At 41.9% G+C, this 27,610-nt stretch overlaps 1 protein-coding gene across 4 annotated transcripts; it reads right to left on the bottom strand.

Moving 5' to 3' along the window:
• Nucleotides 1–334: 334 nt before the first annotated feature.
• On the bottom strand, nt 335–27,343 carry LOC119014412 (dedicator of cytokinesis protein 7-like). Of its 4 annotated transcripts, XM_037089552.1 has the most exons (50): nt 27,062–27,335; nt 24,839–24,926; nt 23,703–23,881; nt 23,415–23,483; nt 23,138–23,264; nt 22,480–22,692; nt 21,336–21,421; nt 21,153–21,219; nt 20,773–20,922; nt 20,487–20,567; nt 20,015–20,171; nt 19,736–19,866; nt 19,152–19,245; nt 18,861–19,023; nt 16,028–16,145; nt 15,176–15,246; nt 14,926–15,064; nt 14,703–14,804; nt 14,511–14,597; nt 14,072–14,303; nt 13,506–13,670; nt 13,208–13,380; nt 12,434–12,535; nt 11,969–12,055; nt 11,406–11,501; nt 11,168–11,308; nt 10,652–10,765; nt 10,363–10,533; nt 10,111–10,250; nt 9,799–9,968; nt 9,521–9,672; nt 9,041–9,223; nt 8,679–8,805; nt 8,480–8,564; nt 8,193–8,289; nt 7,932–8,066; nt 7,581–7,733; nt 7,260–7,418; nt 7,059–7,159; nt 6,779–6,971; nt 6,028–6,171; nt 5,754–5,885; nt 5,638–5,652; nt 4,925–5,050; nt 4,747–4,836; nt 4,415–4,651; nt 3,790–3,933; nt 3,506–3,612; nt 3,237–3,410; nt 335–1,737 (listed from the first exon to the last, which is right to left on the bottom strand). In XM_037089552.1, exons 1-50 carry the CDS (start codon nt 27,109–27,111, stop codon nt 1,695–1,697), a joined length of 6,360 nt encoding a protein of 2,119 aa, XP_036945447.1. In that variant the 5' UTR covers nt 27,112–27,335; the 3' UTR covers nt 335–1,694. The 4 variants fall into 4 exon arrangements, with proteins under 4 accessions (XP_036945447.1, XP_036945450.1, XP_036945448.1 ...); XM_037089555.1 differs by lacking the exon at nt 12,434–12,535; XM_037089553.1 differs by lacking the exon at nt 11,969–12,055.
• Between the last annotated feature and the right edge of the window lie 267 nt (nt 27,344–27,610).

Here is a 27,610-nt window from a genome sequence, read left to right on the forward strand (position 1 = left end):
GTTTTAATGGAGGACTAATTAATGAATTCACACTTCACACTGAACTATTTCACCAACAGAAAGTACAGAATAACTAACTAACATTACTAACAGTGTGAAGATAAAGTCGTTGGTAGTCCTTTGTTTTCGCTCTGTGTTTAAATATACAATCAACAACTGAGCGAAAAAAGCAAGAAATTAAAACTTCTGACCCTGCCAGAGAAAACTTAGGATATAATAGCGCAATAATAAATTGACAGATTAGAGACATCAAACCAGCCAACTAGTTGAGAAATGTATTGCAGTGAATAAAGTGATTATTCTTCAACTCTGACAAATAACAGCTGACCACGGATGTACGAAGAGAAATTTAATAGAAGGCAGTAAAAAAAGACAGTGTAAATAAATAAAATAATAAAAAAAATGTTTATCTAATTGGTAAAAAAGAGTTTCCAGCTTGTAGATGAACAAAAGCTCAGATATTTACGTAGTTACAGTGTAAATGTGCTGCAGTTCGTTTACAATAGTGCAATATAATAGAAACAGTAGTCGGGGACAGCTACAATGAATATATGAACAGGGTGTTAGACACATATGCGACATCTTGAGTGCTTTTTGACAGCAGTTCGAATACAGTCAAAGAGAAATTGCCTCGCACCATATAGACAAAATGTGTTCAGTTCTCAGACCGTACTGCAGGCTGATAGTTAAAGTCACAGTTTGAACATATTTGTGTGGGTGAGGGAGATGGCCTGGCCAAGGCCAGTGCTTCTGTGATAAACATCAGATGTGACTGCAGTGCATTACAAGAAATTTTCACAGTTTAAAAAACACATTTAAACATCCCATCCTGTCTTTTCCCTCTACAATAATCCATTTCCTTTTTAGACTGCAACAACAATCATCCCTGCTGGTCTCAGCCTCGGACTGAGCTCAGACTGAATGATCCCACCTCCACTCTTTAATGAATTCTCATAACGAGAGATAAATGTGACAACTTGAGGAAAGAGGAATGTCAGTTATTTGGTCCGTTGATAACAAAAGAAAACTCCCTGGGACTATTTAATAACAAAGTCTGGCAGAGACTACTACCAGACATAGTTTAGAAAAAAATCTTGTACAAATTCAATAAGGCCACAACACAAAACAGAAAACCTAAAGCCTCTTTAAATGCAAACGCTAGAAGCTAAAGAAAACAGATACACTCATGAACAAATCCCCCCGCCCCCCCCAAATGATTTGGATGTAAAATGTGTTTGGCAGCTCTAGTCCGGTAAGAAGTTTGGTTAAAACCAGAACAAGCTCAGCGATTACTGTGAGCAGACGACTTCTGAAAGCTGGGTTTAAAACGCTGACATGTCAGAGCTTTGCTCCAAATGACGGCGATGTTTACAGTACAGATAACCTTCCAGTATAAACACCCAACGTTTTCTCCTACAGAGGTGTGAGAGTGGCGGTGGTGACGGGGGAGATGGTTCAGCCGGGGAAGAGGTGACAAGTGTCTGACTGTTTGCATTTATGTGGTGGTGGTGGGGGATTATCGCAGGACTGGGTGGCCAGAGGGGTAGGTGGGTAAAATAACGAGCTCGACGAGGAAGAGGACGGTGCGTGTGTGCTTGTGACAGTTGGTGTGCAATACACTGGGGGGAGGTGGAACAGACGGGATGAAGCTAACTGCTAAAGGTTGCTTTTCTGTGTTGTTATCCGGTTCCCCCTCAACAGTCGACTCTGCGGAGACTGGACCTACTGTAGGAGTTCCTGTGAGAGATAAACAAGATGATAAAGAAGGTTTTACTTCAAGTGTTTGTTTATTTTGCCGAAAGTGTTTCTGAAAATCACTTAAATCAACTGAGGCGTGTAGGTGAGGTTTAATATTTATTTTCCGTTATTCATTTGCAGGTGAATAGGGTAAATACTTGGCCAGTAAATATAAATACATGAGGAAAATGAGGCATTATCTAGTGAAATATGTGCTTATTTGTGTACACTATTAGAAGAGAAATCAGAACACTGGACGAATCCAGTTTAAAAATTCTTACTTCCACATTTTATAGTTAAAGTTTTTTTTACAGAGGGAAGTTTGGAGATCTCTATTAATTGCTCCAAAAATCAGAAAATACTGCGAACAGCCATAAAATCCATGTTTTTACGAATAAGATGACGTAGAAACCAGCCAATGAATGATATATGAACAATCCCCTCTGTAAAAAAAAACCTTCAGAATATAGATAAGAATTAAAATTTAACATTTTGTGTTTCATGGTATGAGAAAAAAAAAGTATTTTGGGAAAACAGCCGTTCAAAATGTGTATTATAAAATTTGACCAAAAATTTAACAAATAGATATGACCATGGCACTTTTATAGTTCATTACTTACATTTTAATGTATCATCCTTATCACAGGTTTGCTGATATCACAGAGCTTAATATACACTAATCTGCATTAAGTTTCAGAACAGAAATCTGCACGAAAATAAACACTTCAGTGTTTATTTTGGACAAATTCTTTCAAAGTCTAAAAAAAGACCAAACTTTCACAAAGCTGCATTCTGACCTTTACTGTCTGCCCTCAAATTTATTTTAGACATAAAATCTGAAGCAGGAAGTTAAAAAGTTACAGTAAAAGCCTTCAATAAGTTTGCATCACTTTGAATGTGTATCTAGTTTCAGAGAGTAGAAAGTAAAACCATCTCATCATCTTATTCAATTTTGATTATCTGCTTACAGAGCAATATAACTAAGTTCATTATGTCTCAGTAAAGAGTTTAAACATCGATCAACATTAAGTTCAGTAAGTCTAGAAGAAAACAACTTCTTCTCCAATATACGTTTGTCGTCAGTGTGAAAGCGTCGCTCTGGCAGGTGCTGTTGACTGTGGCTCTGTTTTCGATTAAGAACCAGCAGTCGTCAGACTCTCACATGCAAAAACAGAGCTGCTGCCAAAAGCAGATGAAAACAAAAAAACATATGGTGATAGTTTCCATAGTCAAATAGGCCACAATACTTTAAGAACGGCATCTTTCTCTCATAAAGAAAAGTCATATCTTTGAGGAATGCCACTGGATTTTGTGATCGCTGGTGACAGACACACAATGTTTGAGCCCTGTGACCTGGAATATGATAAAGTTTGGCTTGATGTCACTCTCATGCTGGTTTGATGGTACTGGAGAAGCAGCATGAGCTCATTTTGTGTGTCTGTGCGTAGGCGTGTATGTGTGTGTGTGTGTGTGTGTGTGTGTTTAATGTCTCAAGTTACCGTTGTGTTTGCGTAGTCTGAGCTGGCAGGGTTCTGTATAGCTGGGGGATCTTGCGGTTGATGAGAGGACCCAGAGCTTCTTTCAGTTTATTGTAGTTCCTCTCCAGTTCTCTGTGGTACTCCTTCTGATCTGGTCCAATCAGGGCTTTATTCTTCCTCAGGGCGTCCTCACACCTGCACGAAAAAGAGCAGGGGAGACAGAGGGAGTTGGGATTTGTTTTTATTAGTTACACAGCAGTCTGCGTCTGGGTTGTGGAGTGTGTCATCACCTCTTGGTGAAGTCTTTAAAGCAGAGGCGCAGTTTGTTGTGATGCCGAAACAGCTTTGGGTCATCAGGAATGTCGGAGAGAAAGACCTGCGCCACCTCAAGGGGGCCCTGTGAGGGGGAGAAACTGTTACATATCTGCTGAGGAATGTCTGTCACTGCCTCAAACACTGACCCAGACTTTCAGCCCCATTAGGATGGGATTAGTATTCCAGGGGGATGTGGGTCTTTGACACTTTCAATGCATTACGGTTATCAATCAGCAGCTGTAAGTATCTTAACACACACCTGGTTGACAGTGGTGCCTACACTGCCTTGCAGCACCATCTGCAGCATTTTGGAGTCTGCAGGGTCTTGGTTTGTGGCAAAGGCGAGCTCCTGAGTCTTCTTCTGCATGTCCTCGATGGCCACCTCCATGGGGACAAGAATGATCTGAAGAACCAAAGATAACAGAGTTATCTGACATGCACTCAGTTCATATACCCAGGACCTGAGACTGACTGTGTCACGTCACATTAGGTACAATAGTACATGTGTTTGGGACAATCTGAGATCTACTGTGGAACGCCTCCGGGACGAAAGGGGATTTTTCTATGTATGAGTAATCGCTTAGCAAATGACAAACTGGACTGAGCCCTGACTACAACAGAGTTCATATTCTCATGCTGATATATGTAAAGTAAATGCACTTAAGTACTCAAGCATTTGGAGGTAAAAGCACTTTGAATACAAATATTTTTAACTTATAACTATACACAAGAATAACAAAGTAAAGAAAATGACATTTAGTTTTTTGGATGGTTTTTGTTAAAATCCAATTTTGGGACGGTTCCGGGAAGCTGGTGAAAAAAGATATAGTCTGCAGCTCTTCATAAAACAACTGACCAATTACCACTGCAGAACAGACACCTACCTCCTCTTTGTGGATGACATTGATCCGTGTCTTGATGTAAGGGAAGGCATGAGATGTTGTGAGGATGGTTTTGCGTTTATACTGCTCGTTGAGGTCGCCGTGGGCTCGGCCGTCCAGAGTGAAGGGAGTACAGTACATGAAGGTACGCAGGTTGTAGTTCTTGTCAAAGTAGGTGATTCTTTCCTTTAGCTCGTACGTGTCGAAGAATGGTTCAACGTAGGTAATCTGGAGGTAGGCCTGAAACATACACAAACATTCATCAGTACAACATAACTATATATAACATGTACTGACATGTTATAGTCACGTAACGGAGGCACATATCATGTTACCTTGCTGGGATCCAGTTTGTTTTTGTCCACTGGGTTGGAGTCCTTGATGATTTCAACAGCATCATCTCCAAACCTCTCTGAGTAGAACTCCTGTGCACCGAAGAGATGAGTCTTTAGAAATATGTTGCTCATAAATCACTGATGACACCTTTATTAGGATCATGACATGGCAACATGCCTCAAGTCTGTGGGAGATCTCCGCTAGTTTGGTGATTGATGGCTCCTTGTAGACGAACTCTTGTTCATCCAGGTCTCCAAAGCGACAACCATAGAAACCGACCCGGAAGTAAGTCCCAAACATTCTCTAAACACTGGAGACGGGATGAAAAGATGAGATGATTTTACAGCACTTCTATGGGTATCAGACATATTACATATACATATACAACATCAGACTTTTTAAGGACCTGTAGACCATGTTTAAGAGTGCAGAGGTTGCTCAAATTAAAACCAGCTGATTTTGAGATTATTTAACCTATAGTCATTATAACGTGGCATCTTTTCAGGTTTTACACCTTGTCTTCTTCCTTGGTTTCCATCTTTAACTACATAGATGAAAATGCTAAAAATGACTGGTTATTTGACTATGACTTTGTTCCTTTAATATGCTGACAGAATATTTTGTAACAGGAGTTGTTGTGGAGGACAAGAGAAAATATGTATTTAGGGTGAAATGGAAACTGTTTTGTAACAGTGGTTCGACTCAACTATGTCAAAGTGTGAAAGCAAGTTTTGCATCACTCACCAGTAAGATGTCATTGATACAGGAGGGGAGAAGAGAACAAACAGTGGGGAATAAAGAAAACTGTGTCAATATAAAACAATAGGATTTTCTGAATGAGTTTGATTTTAATTATAATATATAATCAAGATGACAAATGAACATGTTACCTCCCATCCTGAACTCTGGAAAGTTGAAAAGAAAGAGAGGACACACATATAAACTCATTTTCTTATAAACAGTAACAGAACAGTTAATCTCTTCTGATGTCAAACTGTGAACTCACTTGGTTGTAGACTTTGTTAAAGGCATCTTGCAGCTTGCCGTGGACAGTGGCCAGCTTTTTGAAGTCTCTGTTGGCTTCATGGATGGGCAGCAGAATCTTGTACACTTCATTTATGGCTTCGTACATGGCAGCCTGGAGTCACAGCATAACGGAAAGGCAATTTTACACATACCGCCCGATCACATAACATCCCTTCAGCCGTGGTAACTGCTGTAACCCTGTGCTGTGTTAACATACAGTCTGTCACCATGTGGTTGGAGAATGTGAGTCGTACCATGTTAAAAGAGGCAGCTGCTTGCTCCAGGAGGCCCACTAGGCCAGACTCGCTGAAGTACTTCCCAGCACAAATCCCCTCCTCCTCTGGAGACAGAACGTCATCGGATACGGCCGACTCCTCCAATACGTTGGATGAAATATTCTGAGGGAAAAACAGACGGAGCAGTCACTCAGAACAAACATACACTGCTCAAAATCTTCAGAAGTATACGTGTCTATTTTCTGCTCAAAATAGCTCATTAACTTAACAAAAGGACACAATGACCTATCAAGTAACATTTCAGTGAGATACAGGGACTTCTTTTTAGGGAATGCATCTTGAATATCTTGCTAATTAAAAAAGCCTTGAAAACATTGTTTTGAGTCCTGTCAGTATTTATAGGTCATACTTAATTGAAGTGTACTCCATTCTAGAGGGTCAGATAGCAGTATGATGTATAATTCTGCATGTCACTCCCCTGTTCCTGTTGGTCTTCAGCTACACTATCCAATAAAAGCAAAACGGCCAGTACTTGTAAAATACAGCTCAAATATAAAATATAGCTGATTTATTACAAGCAAAAAGCTTTACATTTATAGTTTTTACTTATTTCTGAAGTGTCATTTTTTCCTGTGTAAAATCCTTTTTCAGCAATTGTGGGCTTGAATCTTGGCGCTGCAGTTTTGGGACAAACTCCTACATCATTCTGCTGCCCATATGTATTGTTTGAAAACAGAATGAGTCACCAAATTAAACTGCATGCACTGACCTGGAACGTGACACAACCAATTGGCAGGTAGCGGCAGTCCTCCAGCATGTTGAGGTATTCTGCAACCAGTGCTGCGCTGTGGACCAGACAGTGAGCAGCTTCAGCGTGGTTCCCTCTCTCGCAGTGTTTTCCTGCCATGTTCTGGAGCCACGTCAGACGCAGGTCAGGAGAGTTCTGGTAGCCCTTTGCAATCCTGAAGAAAAAATTGAGATAATATCAGAGATTTGATTTGTGGCACTCTATTGTTGTATGCAAGCCTTAATAATGATAACTACTGTACCTGTACATGAGGTCAATGAGCATCTCTGGATCCTGTTGATGCTCTTTCATCTTAACAGTGTCAGTGAGAATCATGTGCAGGTTGAACACCAGATCCTGGACCTTAAGTTTCAAAAGTACAACACAGCAGTTATTATTAATTATTATCCCTTCTAGCAGCTCCAGATAGCTGCAGATATTTTGTTAAAATGACGTGACATACTTGCTCTGGGAATGGCGTGTCACGCAGCTCCAGATCCTCTTCGGCATATGTCAGGATTGTCTTGAGTGAGTGACGAAGATGCTCCTCGTTGAAGTTTTGGGAGGTTCCCACCAGTGATGACAGGGACATGGTGACCTGCATCTTAACTCGAGCAAAGTTCTGGTCCGAGGGAAGAATTAGGACAGATTGTGATACATAATCCTAAAATCTATCTCTCAAACATCATGAACATGTCATGTAGATACGGGACACATACCTAGCTGTGACAAGAACATACAAATACTGACTGATTTATGATGCAAAAACAGCATCTTGACTTACATTTCCAATCTCAAAGTTCTGCCTCATCAGCAGGTAAAGAGAGGCAGAGGCGTGACTTCTGACAGAACCGACACTGCTGCTGCAGTGACGCAGGAGACGCAGACACAGGTCTGCACAAAGCTCAGTATCCTCTTCAAACAGCATCTCTGGGAACTACACACACAAACAAGCAACACTTTGTTACATAAATACATATATACTTATTTACCTTCTTATTTTATATTCTGTAAGTGCTAATATGTATAAAACTATTAAAAATAAAATACATATACATACTTATTTTAGTGTATATTAATGTTTGATTGTGAATAAGATAAACCAAACTGTTTTAGAGACATTTCACATAATTACCTTGTAGACCAGAGCCCTTTGTGTAGTGAAGCAGTGCTGCAGGAAGAGGGCGCTCTGGTTGCCTGCCATGCTGTGGAGGAGGACTCTCAGTACTCCACCCAGAACACTTTCCTTTAGCTCTGATGCCACGACAGTCTGACAGAGGACCCACACAACAAATTACAGCCAGATAATGCTACATTAAATACAGAGTACTGTGTGTGAACAGCCAGCAAAATGCAAAAGATTGAAAACGGTATTTCTTTCTCTTCATTGCTTTACCTTGACAATTATCTCCAGTGTGTCCAGTACAATCAGAGAGGCCTCAGTAGCTAAGTTTCCATCCACCACAGACTCCTGCTCCATCTCAGCTTTAGTCCTGTGAGAGGGGTTTTTCATAAGCATCAGCATCACATTCAAGCACTATTAAGATCAAAAGACAGCATATCAACCATATTCATGATTTAAATTCTTATCCAGAGGATAAGAATACTTTTATGTACTTTGCACATACATCGGGTGAGGCTGTTTTTATGCTGGCACTGATATAATTCATGTAAAGAACGTACTTGTCGACTCTGTCTGTATTTTGTCTCCAGTGTGTGACGTTCTTCCTCCACCTCACATTCTCCTGGCTGCCATAGGGACTCCTTTCTGGAAGAGTAAACAAATTACAGTTTCCATGAACACAAACTCATAAAGCCCTCAAACAAAAACAGCTACTGACCCACTCACACGGACACATTTCTGTCCTCTCACGCTACTTACCTCTGCAGCGGCGAACCATCTCCTGACGAGCCCCAATTGTGCCCAGTATAGCCTCCTCGAGTCTGGCCTTCATGTCCTGAGACTTTTTAAATGTAAGGCTGTTGATCCTCTCAAGAGCCTTCTTCCCCTAAAACAACCATCAAACATCACAGGAGAGAAGAAACAATGACAAGAGAGATAAGGAGAAAACAAGATTATAAAAAATTCAGGAAAGTAAAAAAAAAAACAGTTTTACTATGGACACATCTGTAATGATGTACTGTGGCTTTGGTGGGTCCAAATTAAACATATGATAACTGGTTTTGTCTCCTCTCAGGTGTACAAGTGATGAGAGCCTAGGAGTAGTGACCTGGTTACTATACCTTGTACTCAAAGCAGGAGATACAGAGATGCAGCAGATCCAGCAAGCGGTTGATTTGCTGTACAGACAGATCAGACACCCAGCGCTCCAGGAGAGCAGCATCTGCATTCTTCAGCACCCAAAGGAAACTCACCAGCAGAGTCCTGCTGCACTCAGCAGACAGAGAGCTGGATTGGCGCCCAGCCTGGTGAAGACAAATACACAAACTGAGTGGCAGTTTTTTAATGTGCTTCAGTACAAAATGGCTGTTTACAGAGAGTTATAATAGAAAAGGACAGAGAGCCACCTACAGGCTAAGAGGAGCAGTTGTACTTCAGAAAAAAACAACAACAACATGAAAATGTGTTTGTGTGGAGTTAGAGAAAGGGCAGAGTGATCGTCTGTCAAACTGAGGTAGCAGCCTCCCACACAGAGGCAGATCTGTGACCTGTCAGTATGTAAGGCCTGGGGGAGCAGCCTGACCCCTGCCTTTATCACTCACCACTGTGGGCAGCACGAAAGAGTTGGCTTTGGCATGCGGTAAAGGGGAGCCGGCAATCGCCATGGCAACAGACTGACTGATAGTGCTGCCGCTGTCTGGGTCAGCATCGTCGGCGTGGGCTGAGGCATGGCGGACCCGAGCAGGCGAGGAGTCTACAGAGAAGTAAGAAAAGCACTCTCAGGTGCAAGAATGCTGGAAACAAAGACACTCTGCAAATAAAATAAATGTGTGTAGGAGGGGGATCACTATAACTATATTAGTGGGCTGCATTTGCTGACCAGAAAAGTCGTGGAGCTGTTGCAGTGTCTCCATGACGATGGGGATGAGGGGCAGGTAGAGCTTAGCAACGTGGGCTCTGACCTGAGGGTCAGTATAGCGAGGGTCTGCATCATGGCTGCACAGCAGGGAGTGAACGGCACAAATGGCCTTTTTATGGAGGAAGAAAACGCTGAGGGTGAAGAAATAAAAACATGTATTAGCACAATTGTTTCACTGTGCACATGTACTCATTCTTAGGACCGAAGTCTACTGAACCCAATGGAAACTGAATGTCAGTCATGATTCTTATATATCAACTTTTACAAGCTTACCCTTCTCCATCAGGCTCAAGGATGAGTGAGAGCTCAGTAAGCAGCAGGCCAGACAGGAAGTGCTGCTGGCGAAAAGGGACGGAGAGCTCAAACATGGTGGCCACACCCTGGTCTTGCACCATACTGGAGAACGCTGAACCCTGAGGATAAAACAATGGATATGAGGTTGAAGATTATAGGATAGAAGAATATGAAAACAATATATTAGCATTGTAAATGAGTCACATTCGCTTTCCAAGTCTGCTCCAGTACCTGTGAGGTTGTGGAGGAGGTGGAGGGGGACGGCGAGGCTGGAGGGCTGAGAGTGGAGCATGGCAGGTTGAGGGTGACGTAGTGCTCGTGGCTGCAGATTATACGAGTGAAGTCCATCCTCAGGGCATTCAGAGAGCTGGGGTTCTGCGCTGTGTGAAACTTGTTGGCAATCTGTTTAAAGCAACAACATGTTTGAGGCAGAAAAAGCAGTTTTTAAAATATGCGTGGGAGCACTGGGATTTAAAGTGTTTGATATTAAAAGGAAAGAGGGGAGGGGAGCAATAGGCACCTGTTTGTAGTAGGAGCGGATGAGGTTGAACACAAAGCCCCGGTCCATGAGAGACAGCAGGTCATTCAGGAAGAATGCCAGACTGCTGTTTAACCTCTCAACAAGCTCCACATCCTGAGAGAGACAGAGAGAGACAGAGAGAGAGACAGAGACAGACAGAGTGAGAGAGAGAGAGACAGAGAGACAGAGAGAGAGAGAGAGAGAGAGAGAGAGAGAGAGAGAGACAGAAAGCAAGAGACAGACAGACAGATGGAAGGGAATGAGCAAGAAAGGGAGTACATATGATTAGATAAAAGGGAAGAAATGATATCAAAGGAAAAACAAACACTGCGACTTTCTTTTCACTTAACAATGATGGATACAAAGAATCATCACATATTGGGTGAAAAAAAAAAACTTTCCTTTTGATGAAACTTCAAAACAACGGTCAGTCATTACTTTGTCCATTCAAAACAAAAGGACTTCAAGCAATTAATGTCTTGTATTTCTCATAGTGTGGCTTTGCGGGTTGTGTACCTTGTGGTATCGACCAGCGATGTCTGCACTGATGGCACACACGAGCGCAGCAATGTCGTCCACAAAGCGATCCGGGAAACGCTGGCGCCTAGGAACATCCAGTTTCGAGGTCAGGAATAAGTGATGTGCCATGCTCTTTGTCTAGAGGAAAAGGCAATTAAGAACAAACAGTCACTTATGGACAATGTTATTTTGTATTTTCTTTAAAGTGGTGGAAAATTAATAAAGGCATACTCACCATAAGCTGGAAGAAAAACCAGGCTTGCTGCAGCGCTGCTTCTCTCACTGTGCTGGTGCTGACTACCCACTGCAAGGCCAGCTCCTCGTGGAGCAGCTACATATGAACCAACAGAGCAGAACTGGAGATTACACGAGGAAAGCATTTCAGTAGAAACAAGAGTGCCGTTAGTTTATTTTCATGAGATATAACGTGATCCGTAACAGTGGTTTGTAAAGATAACAAAGTCAAACTGGTTGATAGGTATTTAGATCACCAGAAGAAATTAGCATTATTGAAAAGATTTATTGAGTCATGATTAAACGGAAAGTAAAACTACATTTGGCATATTAATCAGTGCTTCTGCCACAGATTTAGTCTTGAGCTCTGCAGAAGAAACCCAGACACTATTAAAATCATTGCCTTTCAACTTCAAAAAACACAACTGTTAAGATATCATGAATGTGATGAATGTTAATGACAGTGAATGATGATGATTAGGAGATCAAACAAGTTAGTCTGTTTTGAGGAGGGTCACTTTTTTTTTTTCGTTTACATTTTGTTACAGAAGGTGTCGGTTTTACCTTCTTGGCAATCTGCCTTGTGGGAACTGAAAACAAGGCCACGCTGTCCAGGAAGGCAGACATGCGATTGCAGCTGCGGTCGTTTGCCTGACATGGAGTGACGGTGAAGTGAACACAGAGATGAGGACAAAGTGATGTGAAATGGGTGAATGGAAATGGATGGGTGGCCAGAGAACTCTCTATGATGAGTGCAAGGCTGGTAAGAAATCTGATGAACGCCAGGCAGAGATTATGACTGCAAAAGATGTGGCGGTGAGCGGATGAATTGTTAAAGACAGACAAGTGGTAGTCATGGATAAAAAGGTGTAACAGATAGGACATGGCAGGCAGAGTGAGAGTCAGACAGGGATACAATCTCTGAGAATGAAGGTAGGAAATGGCCCAAGAGTGTTAATCAGAGTTGGTACAGGATGGAGGCAATGCAGGGGAGGAGGAAGAGGAGTAGGAGGAGGAGGGATTTGGCACCTGCTTGAGCTCACAGCTGGAGTTGGGGTTCCGGCGTAGCACAGATCTGGAGCCCCCGGGGGCATAAGCAGAGTTTACCCAGGAGTGGGAGCGGTCAATGCCCTGCCATAAGCCACCAGAGACACACACAAAACATGTACACACACAGTGTGGCAAGAGGCAAGGGCACAGTGAGTAAAGGGAGGGTAATTACCACACAAGATATTATTCAAAGGATAAACCGGGGAGGATACAAAAGTGAGGGATAAGGAGTGTAGAAAAGTGAAGCTTGATCTGCAAACAAGGTGAAAGAAGGGAAAACAAAGGACGGGCTAGAGGCACCATATTCAACACAGTGGACAGCACAGAACATAACTGCATCGTTGACATAAGCAGCATCATTAACTGAAGGCAGAGCTCTCAGTCAACCTGAGCTTATTGAATCTGCTGCAAAGATCACAACAACAAAATAACAGCCTGATACTTTTTAACAGAAAGTGGGGATATGACACAAAGGGAACAATAAAAACCTAAAAACAGACTCATGGTCATTTTGTGCCATTTACATCTTGTGAGGATGGAAATAGAGTAATTAAGACTTTAATACTTGATAAAACAGAACATGAGTCAGTTTGCAAATGAAATAAATGTGCAAATTAAACAACAAATACCTATAACAACACTAATTAGAGCAAATGCATTGGTGCAGATTTCTCTTAAGAAGACAGAGAACTGTATCATTACAAGAATTGAATATTAAATACACCAACACACACCAACGACAGCACGACTCACCTTGCTCCCTATGATCCGCTGCACCTCTTCATCAGGAGAAACTGGCGAGCTGGCCAGGTCTGGGTTGGAGTTGCTGATACTCTTGGAGCGGGACAGGTGCAGGCTGCTTGGCCGAGCTGTTGCTCTCGATACGGTGGCATACTGCATGGGCATCTCGTAGGTTTGCGAGCCAGCTACTTACAGAGATGGACGAACAGAAGTGTCACATGAGAGATATTAGTAAGTAAACAGCCATGTGTCCAACCAAATGACTGCCGGTAGTCCAGGCCCGCTTCTCAAATACAGACTGGTGACTCACCTGCAGGGGGAACTGCAGGTTCCGCAGTTGGCAGGCGGAAACAGTAGTGGATGTAGGAGGCCAACAGATTGTTGCGACCATGTTGGTCCTGGTTCCCCTCCAGGTTCTTGTGGATCTGGTTGACCAATAAAGCCATAGCTTCAAAGGCGGTCCGGCCCAGGTTCACTGTAGATAAATTAAGAGTAAGAGCAGCAAGAAGCAGAACTTAAACTATGGCTGGGAAATGATCACACATAATTGTAGCTTCATAAATTCTTCACAATACTTAAATGTCAAACATTAACAGTTTGATGTGTTTCTATATTGTGTATAATATAAGCACCTAGCATGCTGTCCTGTCTTTGTGCGCCACTAAAGATGAAAGCAATGGACTTAGATGTTCAGTAAGATACATACAGAATATAAAACAGTTTTGTAGCCTGACTTAACAATAATTATCATAATAAGAAATCACATAATTTAAATATACGTTTAGAAATAGCATGTTAGCCTTGTTCCCAGAAGTGCACTTCAAATCTCCAGAAGTAGCATCAGTGTAAAGCAGCTCTCCTTCAGAACTCACTCACCAATTTGGCCCGCAATGACCGGTGGGTAGACGATGAGCTGAATGAGCTTGTTGAGCAGCTGGTGCAGGAACCTCACACAGGTATCCAGCAGAGCCCCCCTCAGTGCAGCCATGCTGGCCTTCAGCTCGCCCTCCATATTTGCCTCGGTAATGATGACGTCCTTCAGGCGGAAGGGGAAGGAGTACTCCTCCAAAACATAGACTAGAGTGAAGAACTTGTCTAGGTGGGGGTCCTATAGTCAAGAACAAAATAAATATTAAATAGCAACAATATTGCAATAAAGGTTTTTGATAAAATGGAAATCTAGATGACTGTTGTGACAAGTTTTACCATGTTCTGCTATTACATGTATACACTGCATGGGCAATGGGCATTTACAAAAACAAAAGACGCAATCAGAAATAATTAATTACAATTTCATTAACGCTTATTTGTGTACCTGAGTGTGAACCGAGGAGGCTGCTGTCACTTCGACATTGAACACCCCTTTGTGATTATCCACCCACTTCATGCCTGGAAGCTGAACCTGCAACAGAGTGACATCTCACCCATTTAACACTCAGTCACATCACAAAGGAGCAGGTAATGGTAGGAGAACTGATAGTCACACAATGTCTTTAAACACACTTACGTCAGGGGTGAGCACAGAGTAGCTCGGTGGAGGCTTTTCCACCGAGACAGGCAAACTGAAGGAGCCGGTGCGCAGTCGGCCATGCTGCATCAAAGGGATCCACTGCAGGCATAAGACAGACACGCGATCTCTCACCGATGGCAAGACAACAGAAGGAACTATCAAACAAGAAAGTGTGTGGGTGTGAAAAGTAGATGTGGGCCAACTGAAGGAGTGTACTCACAGTGTAGCCCACAGGGCACTCCAGAGGAGTATTCTGTTTTGGCTGGCAGCTGATGTGGTAGAAGGTGAAAAGCAGATGGTGGTTGTCTGTAAGATTGGCGGGAATCTTCATCTTCATCTCCTCATAGAACTCAGGAGACCTTTTGAACAGGAGTTAAACACAACATGTAAGGAAGACATGAAAAAGAAGAAAGTTGGACAGCCTCCAGTGGAAGGTCAACAGTGAGGGTTAACAGGTGATTGATCCTCACTTGTTGTGGTAGATGACAGGAGTGTACGCCTCATTCATGAACTCAGCACAACTCGACTTCCCAAAGATAACCTGGTCAAACAGCAGAGAATAAATTGTTATTCAGTGACCATAAGAGGAACTCTTATGAGATGATCAGTATCAGTGTGGTCTTGTTAATCATTAAGTAAATTCAACCTAACTTTTGCACTGTTTGTATCTCATTTGAGTTGTAAAAGTTCAGCAAGAAGAAAAGACAGCCAAACAAGCTCATTTCAGATTTTAAGATCTCATTTCAAGAATTTGAAGAATAATTTTATTTGATGTGGTTTTCCCAGAAAAAAATGAATTTCCTAAAGTAAGATATCTTTGACAGGCAGCCTTCTAGTGTCGAACTCCACACTTAGATCATTCTGCAAAGTGCAGGTCAAAACAGTAGTAGTAGTAAAATATTTTTTTAGCAAACATGAATAAAACTTTTTTATTAATCTAACTCTTCCAAGAAACCTAATAGGTACTGAAAAGGGCTATTTTCTTACTTCTTATGTTATTTTCACAGGTAAAATTAAGATTTAGGGTACTGCAGATTGGTTGACTTGCAAGGTAGCGGTGAAAACTCTGCAAGACCTGAGCAGTGTACGGAACATTACTTAGGCAAAATTGAGGCACTAAACAAAAGTAAAAAAGCTATATCACAAAAGATTTGCATTAGCTCACCAAATGTAATTAAACTTTCCTTCCCGCTGGGCTAAAAAAAAGATATCCCTTTAAAAATCTTCACTCTTCCAAGAAGACAGTGTATAGAGTTTCACTGCCTCAAGCTGCTCTTTGTGACTGAAATTCCATTTTCCTGAGAACCTTTACTGTGACTCACTGGCAAAGCTTGACTGGGGTCCTCTCCTGCCATGAACTGAACTTTCACAGCGATGTTCCTCACTGAGCCCTGGCGACTGCTGAAGTTCAGACTTTGTGGGTAAATGTAGAGCAAGTTCCTAAAGACGGAATGATGAAAGGCAGAGAAAGATGACATGGAAAGAATAATCAAAACACAAAACTATAAAAGAGTTCAACAAACTTTGCTTGTTGTTAAATCACACTTCCTATACTAGTCACAGGAAGGCAGATTCACACCCCGGTTTCAGGTCATTATGTTGTCAACAATTTCACACCTACAACCAACTTACAACACATCATATTCTATTCTCGTTCTCAGAAAAGGAAAAGATAAAGAGTTGCATGTGAGCACATGGGAGGCGTGTGACCCAGTATTGGATTTGCAAGTTGAAAGTCACCTTCACTCCTGTCCAAGGCAAACATTAAAGGTAACATTTGTTCATATTTTGAAACAGCTGATTTTATCCACATGTCAGGGGGCAAGGCCTTACCACAAAATTTCCAGTTTTTAGAATAACATTAAATAACATTTACAGTACATACTCTGATACTGCTCGTACATTTTATCTAGCAAACACGAGTGCTACATACATGTTATGCACACACGTCCCATATTTTTTTGACCCAAATGACATAATTAGTATCTCAGGGGTTAAACTTCAAGGCAAGGTCACTGAGACTAAGGCCGAGGACAAGACCTGTGATCGAACCGCAGCTGAGCTAATGTTTTACCATAGTATTGCATGTGCACATCCAATATAAGGTGGACAGATCACCATCCTAATTCATATTCCACTGGATATTCTGATGATGCCAACTTCTGCACAGCTGAGACAAACTTAGATTTTATTTAAAACAAAACCAAAAAAAAAACCTTCCTCCTTAACTAAATTGCTGGAAAAGAAAACTTGAACAAACGAGTGAAACAGACAACTGGACTACAGTGAGTCTGTGAGCGACTAGTATAATGAAGATGATTTGGGGCCTGTGTCTGCTTTTTTTGGCTGGGGGGATAAGAGTCTATGCAGGCCCGCTCAGGAAGACCAAGGCTGCACCACAAGAAGAAGTCAATGTGCTCATGTTTGGTGTCATACAACTCAGTGAATCCCTTAATGCTGTTTATGAAACCACTGAGGCAAAGATAGCTAAAATCAGCAAGACTTTGAAAAGCCATGAGGGGACTCTCCAAAGACTGGGGAGGCAGACTGAGCAGGCTGCTGAGGTGGAGAAACGGATAAAAGAAGTGATACAGCTGCTACAGGTAAGAAAATACAGAGATATGTAAACAAAAGATTCCTTGTGTGCTGTTGAATGGCTGTAAAATCACAAGAGAGATAACCCCTGAGAATTACAATCAAACAGCAGATCTAAAAGACAAAACATGCAGGAGCAGAGGAGGAAAGAGGCCGCACGTCAAGGATCTAAAATCCCCATCAGATTAAACCTTTGTGTTTCTCAGCTCTCAAGAGAAACAACTGCAGAACAGACATAACAATGCAGCTCCTTGCTGATTTGCAAACATTTTAAACAACACACAGGTGCCTATACTATGTCTACCCTTATGTAACGTGAGTGGGTGCATCACTTACCTTTTTATGTAAGTCTCATAATTACCATGTGATACTTTCATTTATTTCCCTGATGTTTATGGATAAATCAAACTCTTTTATCTGAGATAAGAGAGTGAATGTGTCATTAGAGGACTGCATGTTACACTGTGGAGCAGGCAACTGCCAGCTGAAGAGGATAATATAGGCAGATGCTCTTCTGACAGGTCCAGATGGCCGAGCAACAGGCTCAGACCAAGAAGACGAAAGACTGGCTGACCGGCATTGAGCAAGAAGATGTGCAACTGAAGACAAAAGTGAAGAAGTTGGAGATGTATCTCAACAACTCTGTACCCACCAGCATCAAAGAGCTGCAGGTAACAGAACACTGAAAACGGCAACGGTAACTCCTAGTATTTAACTACCAGTTACTGATTTATAGACATATTTTAAACATTTCACTTAATCTTTATGCTTGTTTTTAGGATAGAGCAAAGGAGCACTCTGATGTCTTGCAAGGTTTACGGCATTTGATCCAGTTCCAAAAAGAGAATATTGACACTCACAGTGATCAGCTCTCCAAACTGCAGAAGCTGGTAAGTGACTTGTTCACACATTTTTGGGGGAATTTTTTAAAATAGTTTTTCATTAATTAAATTCACCTTTTCATTTCCTTCTTCCAGAGTGAAGCTATGGCATTGCCTTTTTAAGATTCTCCACTGAGGTCTCCCAGTCTACACAGCTCTAAAAGTGACAAGTCCATACAGATCCCAACTGCACTCCCTTCCTGCCATGTATGCTACAGGTCTAATGTACGGCCAGAAACTATTTTTTGTGCGCAATATTTTGATACAGTCCTTGTTGTTTGCCCTTATCTATTTCTTATGTCAAGTTTATTGTGTCTTTTATTTATCTTGATTTTGTAAACTTTGTTTCTGAAATCAGTCATTCTAATATAATTGTTAATTTATGGATGTTTCTTTCACAGTATCTTGAGTTATTTGTCGGTACAAAGATAGAAGAAAAACACCAAAGATAATAGCTTGTACTCGTATTTATATATTTTACAAAACACCATAAATAACAATGTGTTTCAACTTATATCCAGAACCTGCAGTCCTCTTTGCTGAAAACTAAGACCTGAAGTTAAGGCAGAAAGAAAATCAATATCCAAACAAACACACTAAGCCATGGAATGAAGGGATGAATGTATGTACATAGGTCAAACTGTATGTGTGTATGTGTCTGTGATAGGTGAACACTCACCTGTAGGTGGTGTGTGGAGTGTATACATAGCGAGCAGGGAACTCCAGCACCTCTTTGGTAGGGCGAACACGCAGGTCTGGGTAAGGCTTCACATGCAGCAGCTCTGGTGACAGACAGTAGTGAGGGGAGTCCGGCGCTGGAGAGATGTCAATCTTCAACTGGGCTGAGGGACAAAATAAGTAAGGAATACACAACAAGACAGAAAGAAAAGCAACGATTATCAAACCTCCATCACCATTTAATACATGAATTTTATATAAAATCTGGATTTAGTTGGTATATCACATTTACCTGTGACGGGCCTCAGACGTCGCAAAACAGAGGACGGCCTGCGCATATCTGCCAGATACTTGTAAAGGTCCTCATCACTCAGTCTGTCGCCCTCCTTCATAACCACAGACAGAAAAGCAGAGTTTAAGTTAACTTCTACTTAAAATGTTTGAGGGAGAAGCATCTGTGCAGATTAATTTTTTTAAAGGGAACTGCGGGTTACAATCTTCATTTGATCTTATCACAATCACAAGTTACTGAAAAAACAACAAAAACAATATTCTGTCATCTAAGGTTTGCCAATTCCTCCACTTCATGTTGTGATAGCAAGTGTACATCCTCTTTTTAAAGATATCAATCGCCAATAAAAAGTGTAAGAGACCTTTTTCAAGGGTTTCACTTTTGATCCCAGGATAATGGGAAAAGTAGTTTTCATATTTCTGGCTTTCTGTTGGTCTATTCAGTTACTCGTGACTTCAGTCAAAACTGAAATCTGGACTTGTTTTGCTATGAAATGATTTTTCCAACTTGCTTCTTCACTATTTGCCGTTTACAATAAAATGATTTGTAATGTGATGACTAACATTAACCACTAAATGAGTCACCTGTTTGAAGAAGTTGGTGACGGTCAAAGTTGCTGGGCGGAAAGTTGCGAAGTTACACATGTCATCCCCGATACTCATCCGCTCAAACCCCTTTTTCTTTCTCTCGTTCCATGTCCCATGACCTTTTCGCTCTGTCAGGATGGAAAATCATACCACATTAAGGAGGCATGTGCATGACTGTTTCTTGATTACGTACTCATGTTATTTTGATCATTACAAATAGCCCTGTGCATGAGACAGTGTAGAAAATTGCTGACATGTTTGCAGAGTCAGCATTACCCGAGTCAGAGTCAGGGTCTGACCGATCCAGACCTCCCACACTGCTGACGATGTTAAGAAGGTGAATGGCCGTCCAGGCAAAAGGCATGCGAAAACGTCCAAGACGATTACACGACTGCTCGGCCTGCTGGCGAAGCTTCTCCAGCTTCTCCTTGTGCTGGGACGGGACAAAATGTAGAAAAGATATAATAAAAGGGATCAAAAGACAAAGAAAGGCTTCAAGTATCAGGACTACAGATGAAAATGAACTTTTCTGGTGATCACTGCCATACTTTCAGAAATGGTATTAATATGCACTGTCCCAGTCAAATAAAATAAAGTACTCTGCAGCAGCCAACAGAGTGGGTCTGCTAAGAGGATAGTCAATATTACAGCTGTCCAGACAGAATTGAGTAATACTTATGACTAGACAGTAAATGTGGATGACGGCTGCCAGCCTTGAGCATTGCAAACACAATTTTGGGTGCATTACCTTTGAGGAATCTGACTCTTTCATCACCATGTAGGGTTCACAGCATTCTCCAATGTCTCCCTGTTGAAGGACTTTCTCAAGCTGAAATGCGTGGACACACTGTCATTAATTAAAGCATTCTTTAATTACATACTTAAATTCGAACTTGATATACATGTTATGTCCAAATTAGCATGTAAAATGTAAAAGGGCAGGTTAATTTCTATGAGACATGAAGTCACAAATACTTCATGCCATTTAATTTAAGTCGAATTCTTCCATGTAGAAGGGGATTTTTTTCCAGTACCTTAATGACCAAGAAGATATCAGCAGAAGGGTATGTGATGGAGAAAATTGCAGAACGGGCAAGAGTGGAAATGGCTGTGTGAGGTGTGTGGGGTTTAAGCAGCCCTTTCATCTGATCTGAGTTCAGGTCGAAGTAGAAATTCTCCGAGATCTGTTGGAGAGAAGATTGAGATAAGCGGGAAACAACGGAGGGAGGGGAAGGAAAGATGATAATGGAAATGCACGTCAAGGGATTTTAATTCAGTTTTGTCTCAGTGATCTAAACCGCAAGACCACTTAGACCTTTTTGAGACAAAGGAAATTTGATTAGTCAAGGATGACCTCAGCATTACATAATGGGTTTTACAGAGTGAAAGTCATCTACTGGGACAAAAAAAGTACCTTTTTCTTTTCCTTGACGTCATACAGGGCAAGAGTTCCAAATATTGGCTCGATTTCTATTTCAAACCTGAAAAACATACAAAGTATAGCTGTAGAATATGGAGAGTTTCCCCTGTAATTCTAATAATGGAGTCAGAGCACGAAGATATAAATGTCGGCTGTTGTATTCCAAATGGGACTCACTTCAGAGACAGACACTTGACCATGATCCTCTGGCCACAGTGTTCTTTGGGAACTTCAATTGGAGAGCATCTCTCCACAGCTTCATCCTGCCACACAGACAACAAAAGCCATGTACAACACACACACATCAGCATAACATTTACACGGATGTCATGGCAACACAGCGGCACAGAAAGCGACAGCGTGTACACACTACAGTTATAAAGAATGAAGCATGGAGCAAGTGAAGGAAAACACAGAGGAAAGAAAAGCAAACAGTTCTCTAGAGGTGGCAGGGTTTGCAGACATTATGGACATTCACTTTATGGGAACACTGAACAATGTTACTCTGGAGCTGAACTAATGGCAGCTACATTCACCAGTATTCCCAACAGTGTTCAGCTGATTGCAATTTTAAGAAGTCTCCGGGATTAAGTTGCAATAAATCTGTCTGGCCGTGGTTATAAACTCCTTTCCTTTAATTTTCTGCAGATTTCAACGAATTGCACTCTTTACTTTGTCATTCATCAATTCAGTGGGATCGTCAGTAAGTGAGCAAATCACTGTTTATTTGGCCATGAAGTTCAGTAATCGTCCACTCAAACCATTAGTCAATTACTTGATTATATTATCGAAATAAAATAAATTGCCAACTATTTTGATAATTGATATATTTCAGTCGTTTTTCAAGCAAAATGTCAAACATGCTGCTTTTTTGCCATTTATGATATGAAATGAAGAGTCTTAGCGTTTTGGACTGTTGGTTGAACAAATGAAGCAATTTAAAGATGCTCTCTTTGTTTTTAAAGTGGAAATAATGTACTGTGAGTTACAGCTGAGCTAAAAAAATGCTGCTCTTAGTCACCAGTGAGGAGCTCAAACTGCAACATGTTAATGATTCGATCCGTAACAATGGTCATTCAGTATAGTGAGTTCACTCTGTAGATTCACTGATGAAGATTTGCTCATACATGTACTGAGCACCTCTAGGTCAACAACTGCGGTTACTTCTGCAAACAGAAACTACAAAGTTATTATTGGACTAGTCTCAAACCACTGCCTGTGGTTCTTCCTGAAAACTGGTTAGTTGGTAAAGTCAGACGTTGTCCACTTTCACCTAGCCTGCTCCACAACAGAGGCAGAAACAGGATGGTTTCAGACAAACCTCATCAGGAGGAGGGTACAGGCCCATCAGGTCAGTGTGGCGTCCCTGCAGGCGTGCCTCAGTATTGCGGCGGTCCATGTCCTCTGCGGCTGTATGTTCCAGGACAGACGGCAGGAGAGCATCTGGGGAGGAGTTCTTCAGGTCAAAGATACTGGAGGCCCAACTTCCCCGAGGAGTCTCATCGATGCTAACTGACCGCCGCTTTGCGTCGTCCTGTAGCACACAGGAATGACGGTGAGGTGACATCATGTGTTCTTTTTTTTTCCCTTCCAGGCAAAGATGTCGCCTTTAAGTGCTCACTGCAGATGTTTTAGAAGGATAAGGAGAACAATACTCTACAGATCTCATTACCTTATTACCATTTAATATGATTCATACACAGACTGTGTAATGGATAATGGATAGTGCATTACTCATTCTCCATATGATCAACTTGCCGAGCAGAATGCAACTCTTACTGTAATGAGTTTCATTAGCTGACATTTCTCTCCTTCTCTTTGTGCAGGTATCACATATGATAAATCTCCAAAGCTTTTACTGCTGGCAACACTGTGTGTACAGTAGATCAATAACATTTGTTAAATGAAGCCAAAATGACTGAATGGTCACTCAGTGTTTCAGATAACGAGTCCTTTGAACATCATCATCGGCGAGCTACCTGGTCATCCTGGCGCTCGGCAGCAGCAGCCTCGTCCAGTTCAAAGGTCTGTTTGACCAGCCCACGCTGCCTCTCTCGCTGACGCTCAGAGTTGTGAGGAGTGAATGTGGTGCTGTATCGCTGATATCTACAGGATAAAAGAAAACAATCGTCCTTGTAATGATGTAACTGTCAATATGTGAACAGCGAACAGGGAAAAGTGGTGCACATCATCAAACAATGGATGAAACGCACACTGTGGGCTAACTCAACTGGTACCACAACTGACAGCACTTACTTTCTTTGAATGACGAGCCAGTCATCTGTGTAGACTGCCAAGGCATCTCTCACTCTGGGATCCAGTGAGCTACACAGAAAAACACATTAATAATTGAGCAAAGCAGGCTTGTAAGAAGTGTGCTCATTCAGTGTCACACAGAGACGGGCTTTGTTCCTATCTGTAGTGATGTCTGTTGTCCGTTACAGTATATTAATCCTTCAGTGTTACTGTGGTAGTGTAAAGACCATAGAGGAATGTGTGTGTTACAGTACAAGCGTTGTGTAAGCCATTAGCAGCTGGACTCACTCCTCCTCCTCAGGCAGTGGGGGCTCCAGTGTAATGCACTCTTTGTCCTGGTGGAGGAGCTCAAGGTCATCCTGGGGGAACTCCATCAGCTGCCTGAGGGGGCCAGGCTCCACCCCAGGAGCGTGACTGCTCACATACTCCTCAAAGTCCACCGGCTCAACCACCTCCGTCAGGGGCAACTGTCAATCAACATTAGACTGTTATGTACCAATAACTATGACATGGCCTTGATGATGCATCCTAATCTGATCAGCAGGAGTTACAAGGTGCAGTGGAGAGAGGAGACAGGATGCCATTAGAACAGGCCGATACAGGATGCTTGACATTTATTTATGATACACAGCACAGGAAGTGGGTTATAATTAAACAGAAGATTGTGGTATAAAGACAATATTAATCTTTTCTATTAGTGGCCTTGCTGTTAGTGTCAAGCAATTAATAAAAGTTTTTAGGGGATTTGCTAAACTCAGAGTTAAAAACTGTATAATTTGACAACAACCTGTATTTGTGAACATTGCATGTACACAGGTACATAGGTCTGTTTTTACATTCCAATGGTGTGGTCAACTGAGAACAATCAGTTTTCAGTTCTCCATTTTTCCCCTTGCCCTTATTTATGTTAAAGCCAAACAAGAATCTACAACAGCCACGATTTCTACCATTCACTTTCTGTTTAGAAACCAGTTCACTTTTATACAAATTATATTTTCATTAATAGTCTCAGCTATATTAAAATAAACCAGTAGTTGCTTGTCTCTTTTGCTCTTATGAGAACACCTCCAGAATGATCTAAATCTCTGTATCCCAACCTGTGTCTGCTTTCTCAGGAGTTTCTTGTTTACAGTCCATAGAGAATTGGTAAATTTCTGCTTACTAATTAAACAGTCGACCGTCATCATTGCAACATGACAACAGACATTTTCCAAAACACAGCCATAACTGCTATTTACTCTAAACCACCTCCCTTCACGACTGCTGTCATCATTAACTAAAACTACACTCATCTGCATTCTTTGCATCTAATTACGTCTTAAGCCTTGTTCACAAAGCTACACCCTCAACTTCTGACCTCAATAATTGGAGTTTTTAAACCTGCTGGCCTCAGACTTAAACAGGTTAAACACAGGGTGACTCACAGGGTGGTGTCCTCCTCCTCGTTTCTTGGTCAGTTGAGGAGAGCCATAGTCTCTGGACACTTGTTTTCTGACCTCTGCAGCTACAGTACTGAGAAAAATAAAAGGTTTGTTAGCTAGTCACACAGAGAATAGGTGTTTACAGTCATGACAACAAGCTGTAAGAAAACCTTTTAAAATAAACACAATATAAAGTAACAGATGTGGGTGGATGGATTCATATCATAATATTATGTTTGTATATTTCACTGAAGTTGGGACTTCTGAATTTAAACTACTAATTAAGAAACTAGTCCAAAATGAATAATCCAACATTAAAAGAGAAATCTACATAAGCAAAACACTTTTTTAAATTCCTCCTTCACAGTGATGCTCATTTACATATTTTCAGATTCTGTGTTCAAACTTTATTAGGAAAAGCATTAAGTCCATCTGCACTTGCAAGGCTTAATCTCCAAGTTTCAGAGACACATCCTACACGATCTGCTTCCTATCAAGGACTTTCCAGCTTCTGCTACTAGTAGCGATACTAAAAGGACAGCAGCTGTTCCGACTAGGGACTCAAGCGGATCTCACAGAGAGGTGGCGAGCTGGCTCCAGGGAGCAGGCACAGAGCCAGAGCTCTGTCCCTAGCCTTTATGGACTAACGGCAAATGGGAGGCTTACTGAGAAACAAAGCAAGAAGAAAAAAAAAAACAATCCTTTCACAAAGACAGCAAGCAGCTGCTCCTCTACAACCACATAATGTCTGGTTCTCTCATATACACAGCTGCAAAGGCTTCAGTTCCCAAACTACAGTCTTCATGATTACATAGCTATGGTTCATGCTCTCATTCCATCAATACACACAGACTGCAAGGCAGAAGGAAAACCTATGACCTCTACTCCCATCTCCCATCTTTAACTTCCTGCTGATCACACAGCTTTCTTTGACATTAGGCGTTTCTGCCTGTTAAAATTCTCTGAGAACTATATCCTCAAAAGACATAGAAACAGTTTTCGCAGCTCTGCACACCTCAATTTAAAACAGGAAAAAGGAAAGCTATCGACTGCAAGGGCAATAACCAGAACACCACTTCCCACCCTTTCCTGCATCCGGCTCTAAACAATGGTCTGGGTCATACTTGGGAGAGGACAGACAGGACTTGGGGAATGCAGCGACTGCAGAGACTGTTCGATCAAGCTGATATCTCCACAGGATATGTTACTGACCATCAGCAGGCATATAAAGTAGTGGTCTGCCATTAGTGCAATACATAATTCAAAACTAGTCTAGCTTGTGATGGAGCCTGGTCCAAGGTTTATAATTACCACTGTAGAGAGATGACTTCAGCAAAGGTTTGACTAGGGTTGAGAAGATATTCACTTTCAGGATAAGAATCTGTCATCCTGTTTGTTTTCTTACAGGCTTCTCGTGAGGCTATCTGGTACTGCATGGCTCAGCTGTTTCTTGATGAAATTAACCGTGAAAACTGGGAAGAGCGACACCCTGGATAAAATCAAGGTTTTGGAAGAGCCCTATTTGTGAAAACATCTATTGTTGCAAACAGGGAGGCAACAAGGCTGCAAATACTTCCACACACACCAGTGTTGTCAAAGCACGTTATTCAAAGAGCCTGCTGACAGACGTGTGACGTGCCTTTGAAAATTCACTTGGAATCTGATCAGTATTTATTTGGCATAACAACAAATGCAGCCTATACCTTATTATGAAGAGGGAAAAACCAGTTTACAACATGTGGAAACAAGTTGTCACTATAATGCTGCGAGGCGTTCACACGACACCAGCACACAAACACCTCAACGGGTGTCAATCTGGGAGCATTTTGTTGAAATATAATACAGCTATATAAATATACGTGACCACATTTCAATACTCCCACATGGTTATCGTGGCGAGATTAGCGCTCATCTTGACAATGTGACGCCTAAGTAGCTCAATCATTGTTGATGACAATGCTCGTCCGATGCTACGACAGCGTACACAGAACAGATAATAAACTCCTTCAAAGTGTCAGAAACCGTTTGAGAGAATGAAAAACCGCTTCAACGGCCGTTTGTTTCGTCCCAAGAAGGTGCGGTTGTGTTTATATTAACCGGTTTGCAGGGCAGTGACACCTTACAAATCCTAGCATACTGGCTAGTGTGTCCAGCAGGTCACTCTGGCGCACTGCAAGCGGCACAACTGTAGCCCGATATAAACAATAACTTCTGTTACAGTCTCACCGGTTGATTTTATGAGCAAACGCCCTCCTCTCGCTCGCTGTGGATGTCATTTCTTATCCCCATGTAAAGAAGCTCTTCGAAAGTCAAAGTGAAAGCTCTGCCCTGCTCCTCTCTTGAGCCTCGGCTGTCCCGTCTTGTGCGGGGATGCGGACTCTCAGACCGCTTCCTCCTCCACGCTGGGACTGGGCAGGGATCCCTCCTTGTTGCTCCTAGCGGCCGGGAGCTGAACCGTGGCCGTTACCGCCAAGTCCGCCATGATGCATGAGTACTACATCCGGTGAAGCTTCAAAATAAAATTCCCCTTCATCGCAAATTCTTTAATGAATCATACGCGGTGATATAACCCCAGTTTATAGCGTCTAATTCACAGTCCCTTTTTTGTATTGGTGTAGTAATTTCAAATGAGTATATAACGTCACAGCGCTGTGTAAGTCATTTCTCTACTTCCGGTCCTCGTGCTTCACCTCCACTAATGTGGACAGCTTGATGAAGGTGGCCACCCCTATCTGCTCGTGCAGAAATCTCACCTGACCGGTTTAGAGCGACCTG

This window comes from Acanthopagrus latus, chromosome 23 (assembly GCF_904848185.1).
Source record: "Acanthopagrus latus isolate v.2019 chromosome 23, fAcaLat1.1, whole genome shotgun sequence".
NCBI classification, from domain to species: Eukaryota; Metazoa; Chordata; class Actinopteri; order Spariformes; family Sparidae; genus Acanthopagrus; species Acanthopagrus latus.

Coding starts and splice junctions, on each gene's coding strand:
- LOC119014412 (XM_037089552.1), bottom strand. CDS start 27,111: ATGACATCCACAGCGAGCGAGAGGAGGGCGTTTGCTCATAAAATCAAC. Junction 8,067..8,192: donor CACTGGAGATAATTGTCAAG/GTAAAGCAATGA, acceptor GTCCTCTGTCAG/ACTGTCGTGGCATCAGAGCT. Junction 3,934..4,414: donor ATGTCATCCACAAAGAGGAG/GTAGGTGTCTGT, acceptor TTGGTTCTTCAG/ATCATTCTTGTCCCCATGGA.